The 23,381-nt window shown below is 32.8% G+C and overlaps 1 protein-coding gene across 2 annotated transcripts in view; it reads right to left on the bottom strand.

Moving 5' to 3' along the window:
• Positions 1–23,381, bottom strand: part of LOC145258295 (glycerophosphocholine cholinephosphodiesterase ENPP6-like) — a 148,337-nt gene that overhangs the window by 45,386 nt on the left and 79,570 nt on the right. For both annotated transcript variants that reach the window (XM_080116331.1, XM_080116332.1), the window contains exon 2: positions 1,577–1,725. In XM_080116331.1, the coding sequence (XP_079972457.1) occupies positions 1,577–1,725 (149 nt within the window). The remainder of the gene's footprint in view (positions 1–1,576; positions 1,726–23,381) is intronic.

Here is a 23,381-nt window from a genome sequence, read left to right as displayed (position 1 = left end):
CTGCCCAGTAAGTAAGTTTTCACAACTATTGCACTATCTTTTTAAAACAACACATTTAATTTCAATCGATTTCATCGAGTTTATATTTAATTCTAGTAATACTTATTGTCGTACATAGATTTCCGATTATTTTTTGTCTAATAGCAACGTTTAGGGCAAGAGCACCGTCACAATGACACTTAAAACACTGTTATCTAAAACAATGAACACCGAGCAACCACCTCTCTTTCAATCTGGACAGCTCGAGGAAATTTGCTTGTAACCTAGATTCACATGATTAGTCTCGGCCGGTATTATTTTAACAGGAACAGGTTTAATAGCTTGTCTACCTGTTGTTTCTGACTGGTAGAACTCGACCCCTTACTCTTAAGAAGCTATACGAACGGTCGCTCTATCAACAGTTGTATAATATTATAGTGCTGTGTGGCGCATGGAATGGTCCCCGTACGTATATTCGATAAGCTTTCGTTGGGACACAACTTTATACATAAATAATCTATTTGCACGTACTTTGTTTTTCTGACATTCAGCAAACACCCAATTTTGTCTAACATATTCTCTTTAGTATAAAAAATTAAAAGAGGGAACTTTAACTTCATGATAAAAATGTACTCCATTACCTACTTACAGCGGGAAAAGGAATAAGAGAATATTTAATTATTGACCAATGAAAAGGAAAGAAAGGAAAATATTAATTTGTATATTTTACTTCACCTTTTTTTCTTTGCTTATGACTAGCATGGCGAAAGAAAGAAAAACTGCAAGTATAGAGACGAAGAAGATAGATAGAATATCGCTTATTCTGGTTTTAACTATCGTCACGTGTGTGTGTAAGTGATTAAAAGAGGATAAAATGGAGAGATAGAAAGATAGATAGAAGGAGAGGAGAAGAGAGAGAATGCTGATGACATCACGTCTTATAATATACACAAAGGAACAACAAATGTACACATATAAAAACAATGGCAGAAATCTTAATAAAAAAATCTGAAGTTTGTAGTGCAATGAATAATAACATACAATGCTATTAAGACTAAACTTCTTTCCTTTAACAATTAAAAGAAACCTTCTCAACACCGATTGGCATGGCTAATAACACCCTACATCAGCGTTCATTGTTCAAACTTTTCAGACAACGTGAATTGGGATAACTACATAGAGGGCATTACCATGGCTGTAGCAAATGTGGGCTTGTTCTACCGTACTAGAAAATTACTGACACATGAGAGTGCCTTATGTGTTTACAAAACTATCATTCGTTCATGAATGGAGTATTGTTGCCACATCCAAGCAGGTGAATCCACTCGCTGTTTCTTCCATTTAGTCAGGGTTTAAAAAATATTCTCCAACTTAATAGACTGTGCACTATCGACCAAGATCCAACCATCGTCCAATAGCTGCAATGTTGCATTCCAGTGTCTGTTTTAATGTACTTTAATGGAATATGCTCCGATGAACTCATTGAATTTGTGTCCCAATAACATAAAACTCCCCCTATATTTCCTGTTTCCCTGACTGTACGAAATTGTGGAGGAAACAAAACTTGAAAGGGGAAATACATCAAGGGGAGACGCACCTGTTTACGAGCCGTGATCCAGATTGGTTCACCGTCATTCCACCAATATTCCGCGTAGTGTTCCGGATTACCACCCATTAAGAATTCCGTGTCATGGACTGGATCGTACATGTTGTTGTCGACAAAGCCATGATCTTCTGAGTATAAGCCTGCGGAAAAAAAAAACGATCAAAGTTAGCGAAATAAAACAGCAGCCCAAAAGGCACAGAGGAAACAAGAACAAAAAAACAATCTTATGACATATTGTTTGCGAAATATTTACAGATACTTCATACAGTTTACTTCAAAAATATGACACATAAATATATAAAATCTTGTACGTATATATATATATATATATATATATATATATATATATATATATATATATATATATACATATATATATATATATATATATATATATATATATATATATATATATATATATATATAGTTAATATGTAGTCTCGTGTTACGTCGCGATAATTCATCACGAGCTTACGGTGTTTTTATAATAGTTAGAAAGTACATTAGAAGTGAATGGGTAAGTCTCCATAACATCCTCCTCCCAAGCCTTTACTCTGCATTTTTAGGTGTGTGTGTGTGTGTGTGTGTGTGTGTGTGTGTGTGTGTGTGTGTGTGTGTTAGTTTGCCCCTGTTTTGTCAGCGAGAATACCATTTCCTTTTTAGTTCGGCAGTTAAATGATCCGGGAATTTCTTTTTCCTTCCCGACTGGCGTCGTTCTGGAGTTGCTTGAGGTGGTTCAATGTCGAATATAATCTTAATGATCTTTTCTTCTTCATCAGATGCATAGTTTGGACCATCAAACACGCTTTCTTATCCGATTAAAGTGTCTTACGCGTGAATTTAACACCTTGAATAATGTACGCCATGTTTATTATCTTTATTCTATTGTGCTCAGTTCTCAGAAAGACACATTGTTTTTGTATGTTTTATAGAAAACTTTTTTTCTGTTGGGCCATGTCGTTTCTTAGGCACAATAGCGTTTCTTAATTTTGTTTGCCTTAATAACAATTTTTCAAATATGAGTCTCATCTTTTACTGAAACATAGTCTCCGCTGGGGATAATGCTGATGGTGTGTTAGGCTTAGGTGTGATCCGTTAGACCCGTAGAAACTGTTGCAGTGCCGTTTCTGTAAATGTGCGCCATGCTTTCTTGAGTACTCGTTTCACCGTGTCGACGAAACATTCTGCGGGTGATATTGGGGATTCATTCTAACACATTCGCCTTTTAAAGCTTCTCGTTTAATGTCATGTAGTGTTACTAGAAGGTCTCTGTTTGTATTGCACATCATTGTCTTAAGTTCACTATTGATATTTAAGGAAGTAATTACTGAATCATCGAGAAGTTCACACTGGCTCGAGACCAACTTTAAAATGGTTGTCAGATCTGCTTTGAGGAGAGGTACTCTAACTTGAAATTGTAATTCAGCAGAATAGTGCCCAGCATCAGCAGTCTGTTTGCTGTGTAGATGTGTAGCACATTTTTCGACCGAAATTTGGTTAATAGAGGTTTATCGTCCGTGTAGATATTGATGGAACTTTGTAACTGTGAAAATAATAGTAAGAGCTTATTTCTTGATATTTGAATAGCACTTTTCTGCTAGGAGCAGAAATGTTGACGCGTGTGCAATCAGTGTTTTACTTCCGGTCGGCATGTTATGTAAGATACCGACCACATGAGCTTATATCGCTAGGGACTAGTATATCTAGTTTTGGGACATACTGTGTGAGGAATAGATATAACGTCAGAGTTTTTTCCTGATAATTACAACACATGAAACCATAAAAATTAAAATAAGTAAATAATAATAATAACAACAACAACACCACCACCACCAACAACAACAACAACAACAATAATAATAATAATAAACAACTAAAATATAAATTATAAATTATCCAGATTTTATCTAGTGAATTTCTAACACAAAAAAAAAAAAAAAATGGAAGGAACTATCTCCTACAAAAAATTAAAAAGAAAAGGGTGAATTTTAGATAAGTGAATCTCTGATTGATAAACGCGCGACTATGTCAGCGATAATATATAAAAACACGTAGTAAAATCAAATAAAATACGCATCAAGTGCACTTGAAAGCCAAATCACAACGTAATATTAGGAAAATAAACAAAATTTTACTTGTTTGAAATTTATAACAAATATATTTCAGAGGTATACTCCATCTTCAGTGTGTTGTTTTGTTTCTTTTTTCTTTTCTTCTTTCTTGCCATGTTGTAAAGTTGGAGAAAGAAAAGTCTGTTTGTAAAGTCAGCGGTTGTACTTCGAAATACAACTGCTGAAAACAAGATTTCCTACAAAAATTGCCATCTTTACGAATTAACATTTTTTTCTGTCTACCTTCTCTGTCTTATATATATATATATATATATATATATATATATATATATATATATATATATATATATACATATATATATATACACTCACATATACATATGCTTATATACATATATAATATTGCACTTTTATTTTTGAGTTTCTTTAATAACTGAGCACTCCGCTGACGTTCTTTTTCAACAAACGTACACACTCATTAATTTTATAGATAGATAGATAAGCAGAAAACATCTCTAATGAAATCTTCATCTTGCTTCAGTCTTGTTATATAGTATAGACATCTGGTAAGTTACTGATATCAATATCAGCTAAAATGTTCTATCCTACATGTTACTGTTTGGTTATTTATCTGTCTAATCAATTACAAATATCGCAAGCAGCTGCAAAGAAAGTTACCGACACGTGCGGTTGAAAACCAAGGAAAAAAGAAATATAAACAAAACTGCATTCATTATATCGAAAAAGTTTTTCTTTGTAATCGAGCACTTTGTTGGAATTCTTTCCCCAAAAAACAGTAAACAAATATATATATATATATATATATATATATATATATATATATATATATATATATATATATAAAGAGAGAGAGATAAATAGATAGATAGATGGATTTGTTTTTGGTCGCCGACAAAAGGAGGGTGGGCCTGTAAATTTACATTTGTCCGTTCGTGCGTTCGTCTGTCCGAACTTTTCTCAATAACTACACCTTTGAATTTTTTGAAATTTTACAAAAACATACATAATATGAATAAAAAAAGTAACAGAACGGATTTTCCGAGAAAACTTTAGTTGCCTCAACCCCCATCCTTTCGGGTTAAAATGGCAAAAATTGACATTTTTGTGTTTATTTAAAAAAAATTGATGTCTCTGTGTTGTAACTAAATGATTGCTATATAATTTTGTTTGTCTATACTTCGCGATAATTCTTGGGTGTGCCATAGGGGCTCTTTTAGGGAGAATAAAAACACTCCATTTTTGGGACTATTTAACCATATTTGTCCATAATTTTCAGTGTATATCTATTTAGCAGTTTTGCATGGTGCTGAACTCCAATTTAAATATGGTAAGGCCTTGGGGACCTTGGGAACTTAATGGACTTAGTCATTTCTTTTCTTTTTTTTTTTTTTTTTGCACGGTGCAGAACTCAAATTTACATATGTTACGGCCTTAAACTGCACCGTTTGATCATTTTCATCAGGATTTGACGTCCCCTGTGGATTTTGGGGCTAAATGATGGGGGGTGGGTGCAAACGTTGAACTTAATCATATTTTATGCCTCGTCCCCTGTTCACTCACGGGGAACCATGCATGCCTCACTTGTTTTTTGTGTATTGGTATTCATATTAAAAACCCATTTTTTTATTTATTTAAAAAGAAAATATAACGTCATTATATATGGGTCGTGAAATTAAATCCATCTGCAAAAGATCTAACTAATTTGAATATTCTTTTAAACATTCATTTTGATTAATTCCCTATTAGTTTTTTTTTTTCGGTTTTCTTATAGGATGATCATCTTTAGTTAACGTGTAATTATCCTACATTATCCTATTTATGCAAATATCCTACATGATTTATACTTGCGTAATATTTGCGTAAAAGGTAATAGTAAATACGAACTTCTTTATATATATGTATGCGTATATATATACATTTGTTTTAAAAAATTTGCCTCCCAAACTCCTCTGTCAGTTTTTTTTTCTACAGACATGAAACTTCACACATAGGATAATCGAACCCATACGAAACTTTACATTTTGGTTTTATTAGGGGAAAATCAGTGCAAATATGTGAAAAAAAAATTAAAAGATCAAACGAAAGCACTACGAATATGCATACGTAACGTAATCACTATTAACCAATGCTTTAAGTTTTAGTCGTCATAGGTCAGGCATTAACGTCAAAGTAAAAAAGTAAATCGTACGCTAAACGTTTTGCTTTCGATTCTCTGTGGTGGCGTATGAGTCATTTTTTTTAATCATTACTATATGTTAGGTTTTATTTCACGACCGAGCAATGTTAATATATATATATATATATATATATATATATATATATATATATATACAGATGGAAATAGAAAGATTTCTTTCTATTTCTTTCTATAGAAAGAGAGAGAGAAAAGAAATATATATAGCATATTTTTAATATATATATATATATATATATATATATATATATATATATATATATAATTATTAAATACCTACAGACACTAGAGTTTCATCCTTTCGGAAATCATCACTGCAGGGTGTCAGGATTAACACTGGTCAACAGATCCGGCAACGAAGCCATGTCTGACTCTATTAGCAAGAACCAAATCCATTCGGCCAATGTTAACCGCGATATTGTTGAAATTTAACCTTTTTTTTTGTTATTTTTCAAATGTTTTTAACGTCTGTCAAAGTGAAAGTATTATATAATGATTTGCGCATGCGAGCTAAATTGACCGATTTTATTCCAACTGTAGAGTAGTCAACGATAAGAAACGAGTTTCTTAAAGGGGCATTTATAATATATATATATATATATATATATATATATATATATATATATATAAAAGTGAACGTGTCTGTCTGTCTGTGTGTCTGTGTGTCTGTCTGTCTGTGTACATTTCCCTACGCAATAACTCTGTCAATTTTTAGTTTATAGACTCGAAATTTGAAATACCGGGTACTGAGATTTGGGAAAATCGATGTGACGGGTGTCAGCCAGAAATTTGGCTGTTAAGGAGTCAAATTTCAACGATTTGACCTTTAAGAACTCTACCAAACTCCTCCGACAATTTTGGGTCTAGACACTTGAAATTTTAGATATAGGTTCCTTGAACCTGGATCTAACTTAATAAAGTGATTTGAGCCCGAAACTATAAATTTTAAGGGGTCATAATAGGGGTCAAAGTTTTAAAAAATTAACCATTTTTTTTGTTTTTTTTTGCACAGCATACACCTCCAAACACCCGAGCAACGCCGGGCACCCCTGCTAGTATATATATATATATATATATATATATATATATATATATATATATATATATATATATATATATTATTTTAGGGGGATTAGTAAAGTAAATTCAGCATGACCAACAATAATCAGCCTCACACTTTTGATGGCCTTGTGCCTGACTTGTTTAGAATTTGGCTTCTATAAATTTTCCAAATAAATAATTTAAATCGTTCGATTTATTCTGTCCCCGGTTGGAGGAGAAGAAATCCTTCTTGACTGCGCCAATTTTTTTTTTTTTTTCAATCAAAGTGACTTCATTTGAAGCGCTGGATTTTCCTAACATTAAAAAGCGACTTTCTGTCTAACCTCACCCTTGTGGGGAGGCAAGTAAATTTATATCTTATTCTTTTCTTTTATATTTGCTTTCGATCGGCAAGTATAATGCTCCGATTTACTTGGCTCCCCACGGTGCTAGAATTAGATACGAGTTTAGCTTTTAATTTGGAGAGGCATAGCTTTTCAAGTAAGAACACTCTGAATTGGAACACAAATTTAAATTGCCCCAGTCTAGAAGGATCTTATGGATAAAATTTAGTATCAGAAGAGATACTACACTTTGCTCCTAGTCGAAAAACTACTACAAGCTTATATTTGCGTTAGATGTTTAAATAACATGTATCTATCAACTCCTCTTTGACTCGTTGCGACTGAATCGAGAAGCGATTCCGAGGAATGCTAAAAAGTGACAGTTAGGTGAACAGAAACGTACTGTTACTCAGAACGATTCATGCACTCGCAAGAACAAGGTAAATCAACACACATACACAATGCCATGCTGCCAAATACTCACATACGTACATTACTCATGCATATTATTCACACTATGGATATTTTGACTTGTAACTACTCACTCAACTTTCTTAATGTCTATAAATTAATATTTTCACGATTAAAAATATCTTATATATTCTTATTTCTCGTATAAAAATGTTATAAAATTTCGTTTTTCTCAATTTTTGCATTTACAAAAATCTGCCCACACTTACTAACTGGTGACCCGTTACTTCGTTTATTTCCATTTTAATATGCATACGCGTCCATATATATATATATATATATATATATATATATATATATATATATATATATATATATATATATCTTCCATTTTCTTTCTTTCACTAAAACATAGCTTCTATGCCTGAATTATGTTAACTGTTGGTGTCGTTCTTGCCCATAACCAAAGGCGCTTCAGTCATTCTAATAGTGCCATTGAACACACCACAAACTCATTTTTAGTAGCAGTGATTACGTAACATTAGCTTTCAAACTTTGACATGTGTCGTAACAGTCGACGCGCTCACGGAAGCGTCTGCTATGGCAGTACATCATAAATTGTGAATGTTTTACAGATGGGCAGTTAGACAAACCCTTCACCTCCTTTGTTACGCAAATAACATCTTTTTAGGGTTTATATATTTATTTTTGATTGCGTTAATTGGGAGCAACTACGTGCGTCAGGAATCGTGCCTGTTAGTGGGTGGGTTGGTTTGGGGACTGCTGAACCTCTTCTTTCTCATTTTATAAGGTCTGTTTTTGTACTTTTTTATTTGTTGCATCTTTTGTTAACACAAGGCAAACATTAAGACAGAAACTCGGCCGATTAGTTCCATGTTTTACAAGTTTTGTGTTAAGGTTATTACGTATTTCATATATTTTTTTTAATCATTTTTGCTTTATTATCATTTTTTTCTTTAGTTTAGTGTGACGTTTACTTCTGCCATCCCGTAATATGCTTGCTGTGAAATTCTTTATTGACGGCACGGGCTCCTACCCCAGGGGTTCGTCATACCTCAAGGGCGACGGCAGTTACAAATGAAGTCATTTAATGACAAATGAATGTCTGTACCATTTTTTTCTAATCACAGCGCCTTTTAATGTGGTTTACATTAAATTTCCTTTATTTTTGTTTTAAATTCTTTTGTCGAAATAGCTTTCAGATGAAAAAAAAGAACAAAAAAAAAATCTGGGTCTTTTTTTGGCTGCTTCTTTCGTTTCGTGCATCGATTCTGTTTTTCTCTTTTATTTTTCATTTCTTTTTAAATTTTTTCTGTGTTTTCTTTTCATGATTTCTTTTTTTCTATCATTCACTTACTCTCTCATATTTTCAATCACCCTTTCTTTTTTTTTTGATTCCTTTTGTCTTTCATTAATTCTTTCTTTATCCCTTTTATCTCACCATCATTTTTCGCGGTCTGGCTCTGGATCATTTCTTCTCTCTCTCTCTCTCTCTCTCTCTCTCTCTCTCTCTCTCTCGCTCTCTCTCCTCTTCTTTCTTTCTCTCATTCCTTTTTTCTTTCTTTTATTCCCTCTTTCTTCGATTCTTTCTTTTTTTCTCCTTTTCTACTTCGTTTTTATTCTTTCACGTCTATCTCTCCTCACACCAGTCTGATTCTTTCTTCCCTCCTTTATTTAGTACTTTTCTTCTTCTTCCTCTCTTTGTACTTTTTAATTTATTATTTTCTCATGTTTTCATTTTTCTTTCATTCTCTTTTTTCATTTTTTCGTTTCTCATATTTCTTCATTTCATGTCTGTTTCTTTTTCCTTTCTTTCTTTTTCAAGTTATGTATCTCTTTAATTTATTTTTTTCTTTCTTCTATTATTTCTCTTTTTTGTCATTATTTTCTCTCTCTTTCTTGCATTCTTTTTACACGTTTTCTTTCCTTTTCCACACCTGTTTGTTTTTGCAGTTTTTTTTTCAGCAATGAACAAATGTAGTTTTCTCCTTCTTCGTCTCCTTTAGCTTTCTGTATTGATTCAAGTAAATAACCCGTTACACCTTAACGCGGGATGTATGCCCTGCGCGTATTCTTCCCAACGAACTCCCCCGTTATTTAAACGACTTCATTTTATAATCGTGTTAATTGCATACAAACAGCGAAGATTTACCTTATCGTCGCGTAACCGGTGAGCATAAAATCAGCTTTGCGTTTTCATTTTGTTTTTTCTAATGGCTGGACTTTACAAAACAAGCGTTTCTGATGTAAGACATTTTCGCTCTCACAACAATTCCCCCCAGAGTTCATTCCTTTCTTTCTCTTTTCTGTTTCCGAAAGTTCTTTCACTTCAATTCCTGCTTGTCTTCATTTCCCCCATTTTGTTCTCCTGAAGACAGAACAGATACTACACTTTGATCTATTTTATTTGATATTATTTCGCAAAACCCAGTTTGTTTTAATCTGAACTCATTCATCGGGACCTAATGTCAGTAGTGAATTTTTAAAAAAATCCTCCTTCAATATTAAAATAAATATAAATATAAATGGGTTTTTTTACCCATTAACAAAGTTAAACATCCTGTCAAACTGGGGATGCCGTAGTTCTTTTCAGAACGCATTGCACAATGCACAGATAAACAGAAAGCTACAGTCTGCAAGCAAACCCAAATTACTCAAACTGTAATAAACTTTAGGTGGTTTGCCAGCGGAGACTATGTCATGCAACCGCACGCTTTTGTTAAGACACTCCGAATCGAGTTTAAATGTCTACATTGAGATTCTGCTTACAGTTGCCAAGCGCTTGGTGGATAGTGTATAAATGTTAGCAGCATTAACACTAGGCATGTTTAACTGACTTTCTCTTATGGAGGGGGTGTCAAGGGGATATTAAATTCATAAGTGAGCTCTAATCGCATCTATATCCCGGTCAGGAAATATGACGACGTTAGGTTTCGCAGTTTTTTAACTTCATCCTACTTGCAGCACATGAACTCCTAAATGGTCACCCATCTACTACTGACCAGGTTTTACGTTGTTTAACTTCAGCGATCGCAGGAGAACCAGTGTCTCACGTAATGTAATCACGTTATACAGTGTGACTGGGGGGAATTCGTGTCTGTGACAGTAGAACTCACTTTCATGTTACACCTTCGACAAAATCCAAAAGTATCTGAGAACTTCTGCCACATCATCAGCCTCAGCATCTTCTGCCAACCTCGACTGGTTGGCATCCATGAACTATCATACATGACACTACATAATATGCGAGGAACAGGTGAGAAAGACGTCAATACTAATGATTAACAGAATACCACATGATGAAAAATTCACGAGTCACAGTGTTTATAATTATATGTTTACTCTAAACATATAATATATAAACGTACTAAATAAATTGTTTAATCTTATCCACGTAAATAAAAGCAGCAATGACAAAAGCCAGTTTAATACGTAAACTATCCATGTATACAGTATAATCACATTGTCACACAGGTTCTCGTTAGAACACCGAAGCTAAGCAAACTTAAGCCTTGTCAGTACCTGATGGGTGACCATTTGGGGAAACCCGGCGCTGTATGCTGACGTCGACAAATCCCTGCAAGAACTACAAAACACTAAGGTCGCTATCTTCTCTAATCGGGATATATATACGACTGGAGACCGCTTTTTAATTTAACATTTCCGCCACACATCCTCCTCCGATGGAAGCTGATTGAACTCTTCTAGAGTTAATATATGTGCTGGCATATCATTGTATTATCAGTTCATCCTAATCCTTTGATATACAAGCAAAAATCTACTCGTGGTGTGACGGATTTTAATCACACTCTAACTATTCTTTTTATATGCACATCTTTAATGTTGTTATTCATTTATAATTTTATTATCCTATTATGACATATATTATCTTATTGTAATTTTAAAAACTAAACGTTTTCTTTTAAATTATCTAAAATTAATGAACATAATATTATAACAAAAGTTTTGGTAATTTTTTTTATTTAAACCATTCACAGTAGAGGAAAGAAAGCATAAAATGTAGTATCAGAACAGACACTACACTTTTCTCCTAACCAAAAAGCCAATGATAAAAATCAGTTCAACAGTGACTGTTGCTATCAGATATTGTTCTGTTAGGTATTAGGAGATCCACTCTCCCAGGCATTACCTTCTCTCTATACGCTGTTAGTTTAATTGATAATCGCCTGAGGCGTCAAAACCAGTGAATGCCGACGAAGATGTTCAGGAATTGTTTTAGGCTAGAATGCGCTTATCCTAGTGCACTGGCTTCATAAAAGACAACTGACCTTGTGTCTAACCTCCACTAGAGAGGAGGTAAATAGTAAGGAAGAGAACATGAAAGTCGATCCCTTCGAAGCACTTACGAAGTTCTGCTAAATATTGACTGTTTTGAGGGTAACGATTATTGTCACACAATGGACTATTCCGAAATTACATTACTCCATTACAAACACCGGAAAAATGAGGTCAAATGGATCGCATATGACTTTTCCGCATTTAATAAATAAAGCGAAAAGAGGAAGAAACCATTTTCCGTGTTCGAATTGTAAAGATTTCTTCATACAGAATCATTCGTGCCGAATTTCTCTATTTTCTTGATTTGTGCCTCTCAGACGTCCTCGAAATGGCTGTCCTTTTGTGTGAGAAAATGGCGTCAATAAACAAAGTTGTGGCATTTTCGACGCATTGAATCGGTCTTTATTTTACGAGCTAACGAGTACACGACGAGCAAATGATAGTCCAACGGCGAATTTAGGAGTCAAGGTTAGGGGTAGGGTTATAGGTAAAGTCTTGCAATAACTCACAGTAAAAAGAATTATGACGGCGATCGATTTGCTATAATGCATTTGGACAAATATCCAGAAGCTTAGATCGCAGTAGATTAGTTGCACACACACACACACACACACACACACACACACACACACACACACACACACACACACACACACACACACATGTATATGATAGAGAACTCGGGGATATAAATTCTGCTGCTATAGAACCATGCTCTAATTTCCATATAATAAAAACATAAAAAATTTACTCTGAAGGATCATAAAACAAATATAATTTAAGAAATCCTCTATAAAGTAGGAGCAGCCCAATTTTGACCAACGTTAACACTTTTATACAGCCTTACATCACAAATGCATTTGAGATGTTTTATCACCGCAAAAGCAGAAGAGCTTGTTGCGTTTAATCAACAATATTTGGTAAGACATGAGCGCATTTGAAATCAATATTTCTATTTAGAGAATTATCGACACATGATACTTGACATTTGCATCTTAAAATTTAATTAAAGCCATTATATAAAACAACTTTCATGAAATAAGCAATAAGTTCTCTACAGAACAATGTACACTACTATATATTGTAGACTAATGCACTGCGGAGATGGATGAGAGCTTTCTCTCGCTTCACTGCGGTAGATTTCCGAATAGAGCAGGCAGTAAATTGATTTGATTAAACAATAGGTGATTTCACTGATTGCAATGACAAAAACAGTATTAAAGGTGTAGAATCTTCGTCGAGCCTTCTTCAACCACGGGTGACCTCGGGCATTCCTGCTAGTCATATATATATATATATATATATATATATATATATATATATATATATATATATATATAAATGTGTGTGTGTGAGAGAGACCAATGAGATGAATAAAACAATGAAATGAATAAAACAAACAATGAAATGAATAAACAATGAAATGAATAAAACAAACAATGAAATTAATAAAACAAACAATGAAAAAAATAAAACAAACAATGAAATGAATAAAACAAACAATGAAATTAATAAAATAAACAATGAAATTAATAAAACAAACAATGAAATGAATAAAATAAACAATGAAATGAATAAAACAAACAATGAAATGAATAAAACAAACAATGAAATGAATAAACAATGAAATGAATAAAACAAACAATGAAATTAATAAAACAAACAATGAAAAAAATAAAACAAACAATGAAATTAATAAAACAAACAATGAAAAAAATAAAACAAACAATGAAATGAATAAACAATGAAATGAATAAAACAAACAATGACAAAAATAAAACAAACAATGAAATGAATAAAACAAACAATGAAATGAATAAAACAAACAAAAAATAAAAAACAAAGAAAAAATATAAGACATTTGCAATCTAATATAATTCATTCTTATACAAAACAACTTTCAATTTAACAACCAAAACTATCTACAGATCAAAGACATTTCCATGGGCACTAAAATGGTCACAACTATGCTAACATATTCATACATATCCTAGAAATTAATCCTCTTCAATTTTTCCCCTTAAGCCCTACCAAAATTGTCGATATATAGATGCTGTATTCTTTATATGGTCACATGGTCTTACTAACCTAAAGAACTTTCACGAATACATCAACAATTTTCATAACACTATAAAATTCATTACGGAACACTTATATAATTTCGTTCCATTCTTAGATGTTACTCTCATATTCGATAGCAATTAAATATCTACGTTTCTCTATACAAAACTCATCGATAATCATACATTCTTTTATTCCTACAGCAATCACCTCTTAAACCTGAAAACATTTTATTCACAGTCCATGCATATGAATAAAGCGCATATACTCGGAGCCTACAGAGTAGATATAACATATTGTTATGTTGTGAGTGTTACAACATATCACGAAGCTTACACAAGAATTCATTAATAACCAATACCTCATTAAATACATTAAACAAGCTATAAAAAATAATAAAATTGAGAGAATACGTCTACTTCAGTACAAAAACACCAACAACTGCATTCTCACAATTTTCACATGCACAAAATCACAACTATTTTTAAAACCTTTCGATAACCTACAAACTGACTCTTTCATGAAGTCCATCTTTAAACTTCGACCCAAAAATGCAAGCAACAACCTAACACTGCAGCCTTTTTCACCCGCTCACGTAAAGACACACAAAACACACAGCAACATGATTATTAAATAATAAACCGCGATGCCTTATACGCACACACATAAACACTACATCGCTGTTTAACATACCAGAAACAAAAATTCAGTTTAAATCACTGCGTCTGAGATCTGACAGTTCAAACGTAATTTATTATATATATATTGCTCCATTTGTAACAATATTGAATATATTGGAGAAACATTGACACCGTTTAGACCCTACTTTAATATCATAACACAACAGTTTGACAAAAATTCACCATCACTCCACTTGCAGGTCACTCCAATCTACCTGGTTATACACTAGACAACATTAGACGCCTCCTGGTAAAATCTAATTTCTCCTCAACAAAAATTTGCAAACAAAAAGAAATCCAATCGATCCTCCGGCCTCCACAAAACATAAGACTCAGGAAACATAAGAAGGAAACATGAGAAGGAAAGTGGAATATTCCAAATAAAACTTGTCACCCCTTGTCTTTCTTGGCCTTTTGGCTAAGATCAAAATTTTAAATTTATTTTTATCAAGATTTTTGTACGTTTGCCGGAAATAAAATATATAAATAAGATCAAAGTGTAGTATCTGTTCTTCAGATGCTACATTTCAATTTCTTCTCTCTTAGTGGAGGAGAAATCCTTTGCGACTAAGACAAATTTTCTCCACGTTAAAAAACGACCCTGGTGTTTAAATCTGTCCCGTAGGGAGGCATTGTTAATAGGTACTATGTTTAATGTAACAAAGTTTTAATATTACAAAAGTAACTGGGGAAAGTAATTTCTGGTTTAATTACAAAATGCCCTGGAATTCTCCCTTCTGATAAAATGTACTGGAAATGTCTCTTCTGATTAATTATAACATGCCCTGGAAAATGTCCCTTCAGATTATTTTTTTTGTTTACTTGCCTTCCCACAAAGACGGAGTTGGACATGAGGTCGGTTAAAATTTGGGGGGAAACCAGCTCCCCAAAAAAGATACTCTGATCAAAAATAAAAATTGTATCAGTAATGAAGGATTTCTCCTCCATTAACCAAGACCAAAAAAGGGGGGATTTAAGTCACTGGAATGCTGAGAATAATACTACCCCCAGAAATTAATGTTGAAGAAATGGTTGCCTAATCTCTTACTGTGTTAATTTTTTTATGTATTAATTTCGAAAAGCTGCTGAAACAGTTTATGATTTAAACATTACTTTATTTCAAGTATATTTTAAACAGTGGGGTGGGGGATATAAAGTCAGTCCCGGAAATTACTTAAACCGTTTACAATTTAAACATTACTTTATTTCATGTATATTTTTAACAGTTGGGTAGGGGATATGAAATCAGTCCCGGAAATGGGTGAAACCGTTTACGCATTAAACATTACTTTATTTAATGTATATTTTTAACAGTGGGGTGGGGATATGAAGTCGGTCCCGGAAATGGCTGCAACCATTTACGTTTTGGATATTACTTTATTTAATGTACATTTTTAACAGTAGGATGGGAGATAAGAAATTTGTCCCGGGAATGGCTGAAAAAGTTTACGATTTAAACATTACTTTATTTCATGTATTTTGATAACAGTGGGGTGCGGGATATGAAGTAGTCCCAGAAATGGCTGAAACAATTTACTATTTAGACATTACGTTATTTCATGTATGTTTTTAGCAGTGGGTTGGGGGACATGAAGTCAGTCCCGGAAATGGCTGAAACAGTTTACGATTAAATCATTACTTTATTTCCTGTATATTTTTAACAGTGGGGTGGCGGACATGAAGTCAGACCCGGGATTGAATGTGATAAGCGCAAATGTGTACTAACAGAAAGCGTCGCACAGTATTGACTGAGATAAGTGGACAACATATAGTAGCAGAATACCCAGCGTCGCCCAGGATCGAATTAGATAGGTGAAAGATATATACTAGCAGAATATGCGGCGTCACCTGGGATTCGATAAGATAGGTGGAACATATATACTATGAGAATACCCGGAATTGATTGATGTGTTTGTAATTAAATAATCATCCCAGGCAATATATCACAGTGATTATTTTAGTAAGGGGGAGCGACATAGTGGGTTTAAGTTATGAAAATATTTGTCGAAATTAGTAAAATATCCAAGAATTATGAAAAATGATGAAATGTGAGTTATTTGATGGGGGTTTTTTGTAATGAAATAATAAGCCCAGACAATATATCAAAGTTCTTATATTAGTAGGAAAGGAGCATAATGTGGGTTTTTAATTATAAAAAATGATTGCTGAAATTAGTAACATATCCAAGAATTATGAAAAATGATGAAATGTGAGTTAATTTATTAGTGTGTTTGAAATGAAATAATCAGCCTAGAAAATATATCAAAGTTATTATTTTAGTAGTGCGGGGTTACTAATGTGAGCAAAAAATATAAAAAGTGATTGTCGAGATTAGTAACATATCCGAGAATTATGAAAAATTATGAAATGTAAATTAATAAATAGTTGTGCTTTTTATGAAATAATCTGCCCAGACAAATTATCAAAATTATGTTTTAGTAAGAGAGGGCGATGAGGATGGTTTACATTATAAAAAATATTGTTGAAATTAGTAAGATATCCAAGAATAACGAAAAATGGTGAAATGTGGGTTAACTAATCTGTGTGTTTATAATAAAATAATCAGCCCAGACAAGACAGCAATATTATTATTTAAGTAAGGGGAAAGGCAATAAGCAGGGCTAAAATTATGAACAATTATCGTCGAAATTAGTAACATATCCAAGAATTACAAAAATGATGAAATGTTAGTTGATCGATTCGTGTGTTTGTAATGAAACATTAGACAATATATCAAAGTTATTATTTTAGTAAGCGAGGGCGATAGGGATGATTTCAATTACAAAAAAGTATGGTCAAAATTAGTAACATATCCAAGAATTATGAAAAATGATGAAATGTGAGTTAATTGATTAGTGTGTTGTAATGAAAAAATCAGCCCAGACAATATATCAAAGTTATTATTTTAGTAAGAGGGAAGCTATAAAGTGTGTTTAACTTATGAAAAATGATTGTCGAAATTAGTAACATATCCACGAATTATAAAAAAATGATGAAATGTGAGTTAATTGATTGGTGTGTCTGAAATAAAATAATCAGACTAGACAATAAATCAAAGTTATTATTTAGTAAAGGGGGAGCTGCGAAAATATGAGTCAAAATTATGAAAAATGATTGTCGAAATAAGTAACATATCCAAGAATTAAGAAAAATCATGAAATGGGATTTCATGCATTAGTGTGTTTGTAATGAAATAATACGCCCAGACAATATATCAAAATTCTTATTTTATTAAGGAGGGGAGGATAATGTGGGTACAAATTATGAAAAATTGATTGTCGAAATTAGTAACATATCCAAGAATTATGAAAAATGATGAAATGTGAGTTAATTGATTGGTTTGTTTGAAATGAAATAAGAAGCCTGGCAAATATATCAAAGTTATTATTTTAGTAAGGTTGGGCGATAATGTTGCTTAAAAATATAAAAAAATATTGTCGAAATTAGTAACATATCCAAGAATGAAAAAATGATGAAATGTGAGTTAATTGATGTGTGTTTGTAATGATATAATCAGCCTATACAATATATCACAGTTATTATTTTAGTAAGGTGTGCGAAATGGTGAGTTACAAATGATGAAAAATTATTGACATAATTAGTACCATATCCAAGAATTTATTACATATGAAAAATGCTGCTGTGGAATTTCCACAGGTCCCGCTAGTTATTATTAATATTATTCCTTCATTTCGTTATGCATAATTTTCTATTTGTATTACTTTCATTGTTATTTTTGTATTGTTCCTATTTACTTTGCCTCCCCACGAGGGCAAAGTTAGACACCGGGCCGTTTTTTAACGTGAGGATAGGAACACTTTCTCATTATTTAGTAAATATTTTTTATCTATATTTATTTATACATCCTTACTTTCATATCTCCACTTGTCTACTTACTTTATTGTATGAATTTATTTTAGTCTATTAGTTTGGTGATTTATATTAATAGGATTAATAGGATAGCGTGCGTGTTATTCATTTTGTGTGTCACGCTTGCATTCGAATGATGTCGTTTAATTGTTAGGGACTTTCATTTCTTGTAATAAATAAATTTTACAAATGATTCTTTATAATTTTTGGTTTCGGTTTCGATTATAGCTGATAGCACTCAAATTATTTCTTTTTATAAATAATTTTACCAAAAATGCTTCATACGCTTCAGTTTTGATTACAGCCATGGTACTTAAAAGAGATATTTTTTTTATAAATAATTTTATCAAGAAGTCTTAATAAGTTTTAGTTTCGGTTTCGATTATAGCTGATGACACCACTGTGATCTATTTTTTATAAATAATTTTATCAAGAATTCTTCATAAGTTTTGGTTTCGGTTTCGATTATAGCTGAAGGAACTCAAGGGACAAAATTTTAAAACCTAATATTTGCTAGAAATTTGTTGTCCGGTTACAAACTCGTGTAAACGCGAAAATCTATAAAATATTGTTCAAGATCATGTTGCGCCACTCATACAGAATTCAGGAGGGCTACGTTTATGCAGGATAATGCCCCATGTTACAAGGCAACCGAGGTAATGAGTTACCTTAGCGAGCAAGATTTCGAAATTATGGATTGGCCACCGCAAAGTTCTGACTTAAATCAAATAGAAAATCTTTGGAAGACCTTAGGAGTGACAGTTTTTTTTTCATAAGTTTTGGTTTCGGTTTCGATTCAAGCTAATACACCCACATCATATGGATATATTTTTTTATTTTTGAAATCGTAACTTTATAATATATAAAAATCGATAGAACATTAATTCTATAATAATATATTTGTGGCAAATATGTAAACGTTCCACGTGGCTTGAAACTGAGTTAAAAGCTGCCTGTATGTCAGAAGGTCCTCATCATACCGACGGACGAACCGATCTTGTAAAATAGCTAATTTCGTATAAAAGTCCCAAATTTCACCTGTTTGGCACTCAACTGTAATTCGCTAGTCACCATTTTTGTGACGTCACGATTCTCGCCAAAGAACCGAACTGTGTCACCTGCACTGAAGGATTCGCCCGATCTCCTTTTCTTCAAAATGGTGATCAACAGGAAAAACGGAAAGAAATAGTGACGAATGTCATTGTAGTGTTTTTCCTTTTCATTGTTATTTCTGATTAATTGATGACTCGACAGAAAATTAACAATCAATTAATTTGAGTTTTACAGCTAAAAAGTAAAAGGCATTTTGCCAGATGGAGAAATTCTTGGCAAAATTTCACGATTCGATTCTTCTTGCCTTGTTAGACATCGCGTCTAAATACGTTATTTGCGAGTACTAGTCTGTTTTTGTGGACTATTTTCACATGGCCAAGTGAATATAAGCATTAATGGTACACTCCCAGAGTATCCCCCAAAGCAAAACAGAAGTGAAAAACACAACAAAGAAATGTTACCAAAGGCAAGCTAAGTTACTCTTCTACAATGTAGTGTTTTATGTTTTAACTTATTTTAAAGTGTTTCTTTTCTTAAAAACGTAGGAAGTGTAAAGACTGTTCAGTTAGAACGCAAATAACAAGCGAGCCTTCAAAATCGTAAATAAAACAAATTACTGATCGAAACAAATCTAATAAATGTCATCAATCAGGCAAAAATGCAATGCTTTACCAGCATTTTTAAAAATAATTTTCGATTTTTGAGCAATTATCTTCATAGTTTCTGTTGTTTCACCACGTTTCGGCCAAATGATCCTTTTGCCTTCTTCAGGTGAGTAACCTAAACCGTCGCGGTTAGTCACTTGAAAAAGGTCAGATGATGATCTGGCCGAAATGTGGTGAAACAGCCCCCCCCAAAAAAAGATATACAATTTACTCATCTCAAAGGATTCCAATAAAATAATATAAAATACTGAAAATGAAAGGCTGATAAGAACGAAACCATAAAATTCACCCGTGATCGCCCTTGGGGGTCTGTGACGCAATAGATAGAGGCGTTAAGTTTCCACGGTTTCAAATGAGCATTGTGTGAAGATAGCAGTTTCAATCCTACCCAAAGCGAGTCAGAGGATTAGTTAGCCAAAACGTGATGAGACAACAACAACTATGGAAGGCAGTAAATATAATGGATACAGTTGCAATAGTCAGCATTATTCACATGAAGAAAGCCAGAGGATGATTTAACTGAGACGCGACGAGACAACAACAAATATGAGGATGACAGTCGGAAAACTATGCCATGTTCGGTTCAAATAAAAACTTTCTTTTAAAATCTACAACAGACATAACAAAACAACGGGTCAACATAGAGAACTTTGCAATTTTCTCATGATTACTAAGTTGCAGTAAGTTGAATGTGTGTAAATACTTATTTACAATTCCATTTGATATTGTTTTCAATGAAATGTTCTGCTTGTTAAAAACCCCAGGCTTCCGGGCGAACCTTTTATTACCGGAACAAAAACGAGTTCATTCGTTATCCATTAAGACATAGTTAAATTTTTTATTATTTAATTGAAACTTTGTGTAATGCCTAAAATAAATAAGAATACACAAATTGAAAAACAACTAATTTATATTATATACAAAACGAAATATTTAGTCTCGTATAAATAGGACTGGGCACAGGAGATGTATTTTAGAAACCAAGAGGCTATGCATTCAAGATAAGAATAACACATTATGGTAAGATGCAAAGAAGTTCACGCAGAGAGTTCCATTGCACTTTTTAAGCAATAAGTTTGTTGCTAATTTGTATAAGTTTATAAATCATCGAACTAGTATATTATATATATTATCTATATATCTATAAAAGTGGACGTGTCTGTCTGTCTGTCTGCGTACATTTCCCTACACAATAACTCTGTCAATTTTAGTCTACAGACTCGAAATTTGATATAAAGGCTACTGAGATTTGGGAAAATCTATGTGATCGGTTTTCGGCCAGAAATGTGGCTGTTAGGGGGTCAAAGTTCAACGATCTGACTTTTGAGAACTCTATAAAACTCCTCCGAAAATTTTGGGTCTACACAATTTTGGGTCTACAGACTTGAAATTTTAAATATGGTTTCTTTGGACATGGATCTAATTTAATAACTTGATTTGATCCCAAAACAATAAATGTTAAGGGGTTATAATAGGGGTCAAAGATTTTAAAAAATTGACCTGTTTTTCTTTTCTTTTTTTTTTGCTCAACATACATCTCCAAACACCCGGGCAACGCCAGGCTGAAATGCTAGTCGTATAGATTTTCAAAAGAAATAATTTGTTGTTTATTGAATAGTGTGATCTAATTGGTTGATGCGTTTATTTGATTTAACTTATTGGCGAAAATGTTATTTCAGATTTTTACTTTACAGAGAAACAAAAATGTTACTTAATGCGTATGCATGACAGACCAATGAAAATGCTATATAATGCGGATGCATGATAGCCAAATGAAAATACTGTTTAATGCATATACATGACAGACTAATGAAAATGAAATTATAACTTACGATTTACTAAAATGCGTTTCTTATATAAGAATGACAATCTGACGAATATTACATTAAGTACTAAAATCTGTCAGATTAACGAAAATTCGAAAATTTTATTATTATTTAAGCAGGACATACCGAAGCCGTATTTTTTCATACTTAAGGGTGACAAATTGGAAAAATAACATCTCAAATTTATGCATTATTTTCTCTTCTTTTCTATATAAATAAAATGAACTCATTTTTCCCTCCGACTTTGACCTTAATAGTATTAAAAATCATGACATTACATTGCAAATGTAATGCGTACAAACTGTAGCACATTAACTGAGGTGTGCTATAAGCCCATTAACTCTACAATTCCTCGACACTGGTACATTCCTATATTTTTTCCGGTGATATTCCACTGCCAAAATCGGTTACATTCAATGGAAGTTGCAACATCTTTTTTCTCTATTAGATTCCTCCTTTTCCCGCTCCCCATTTACATCGCAGCAAATGCATTCACAAGGAACAGCACGAGGAAACACCGGTTTGGAATCGTACAAGGTTATTTACGCCGTTTTTTTTTTTTATTTGGTTTTTCTTTAATCTTTTTTCCCTGATTTAGGCTTTCTGTTTTTCCCATATCAAAATAAAAATAAAAAATTACGCGAAAACGCGATTATTATTATTGTTTTCTTTATGCTTTTTTTACTTCGTGTAAAACGCAACTTGCGGGACTAACCGGTTCTTACTTCCGGTTTTAACAACTCTAAATAAAAAAAAATAACGCGAAAACGCGATTATTATTATTGTTTTTCTTTATGCTTTTTTTTACTTAGTGTAAAACGCAACCTGCGGAACTAACCGGTTCTTACTTCCGGTTTTAACAACTCTAAATAAAAAAAATCACGCGAAAACGCGATTATTATTATTGTTTTTCTTTATGCTTTTTTTTACTTAGTGTAAAACGCAACCTGCGGGACTAACCGGTTCTTACTTCCGGTTTTAACAACTCTAAATAAAAAAAATCACGCGAAAACGCGATTATTATTATTGTTTTTCTTTATGTTTTTTTACTTAGTGTAAGATGCAACCTGCGGGACTAACACAACGCAACGATATCGTGCATTCACTTGCAATACACTTAAATTAAAATTAAAACAAATAAATTCATTTAGAATTCGAGAAAACAAAAAAAATCCTTTAGAATTCGACTGTGATGCGGGACTACTGAAACTAAACCAAAACAAACTTCACTGCGGAAT

This window comes from Euprymna scolopes, chromosome 33, assembly GCF_053919585.1.
Source record: "Euprymna scolopes isolate OS-2025 chromosome 33, ASM5391958v1, whole genome shotgun sequence".
Taxonomy (NCBI): domain Eukaryota; kingdom Metazoa; phylum Mollusca; class Cephalopoda; order Sepiida; family Sepiolidae; genus Euprymna; species Euprymna scolopes.
This window is presented reverse-complemented; position numbering and strand designations above follow the sequence as displayed.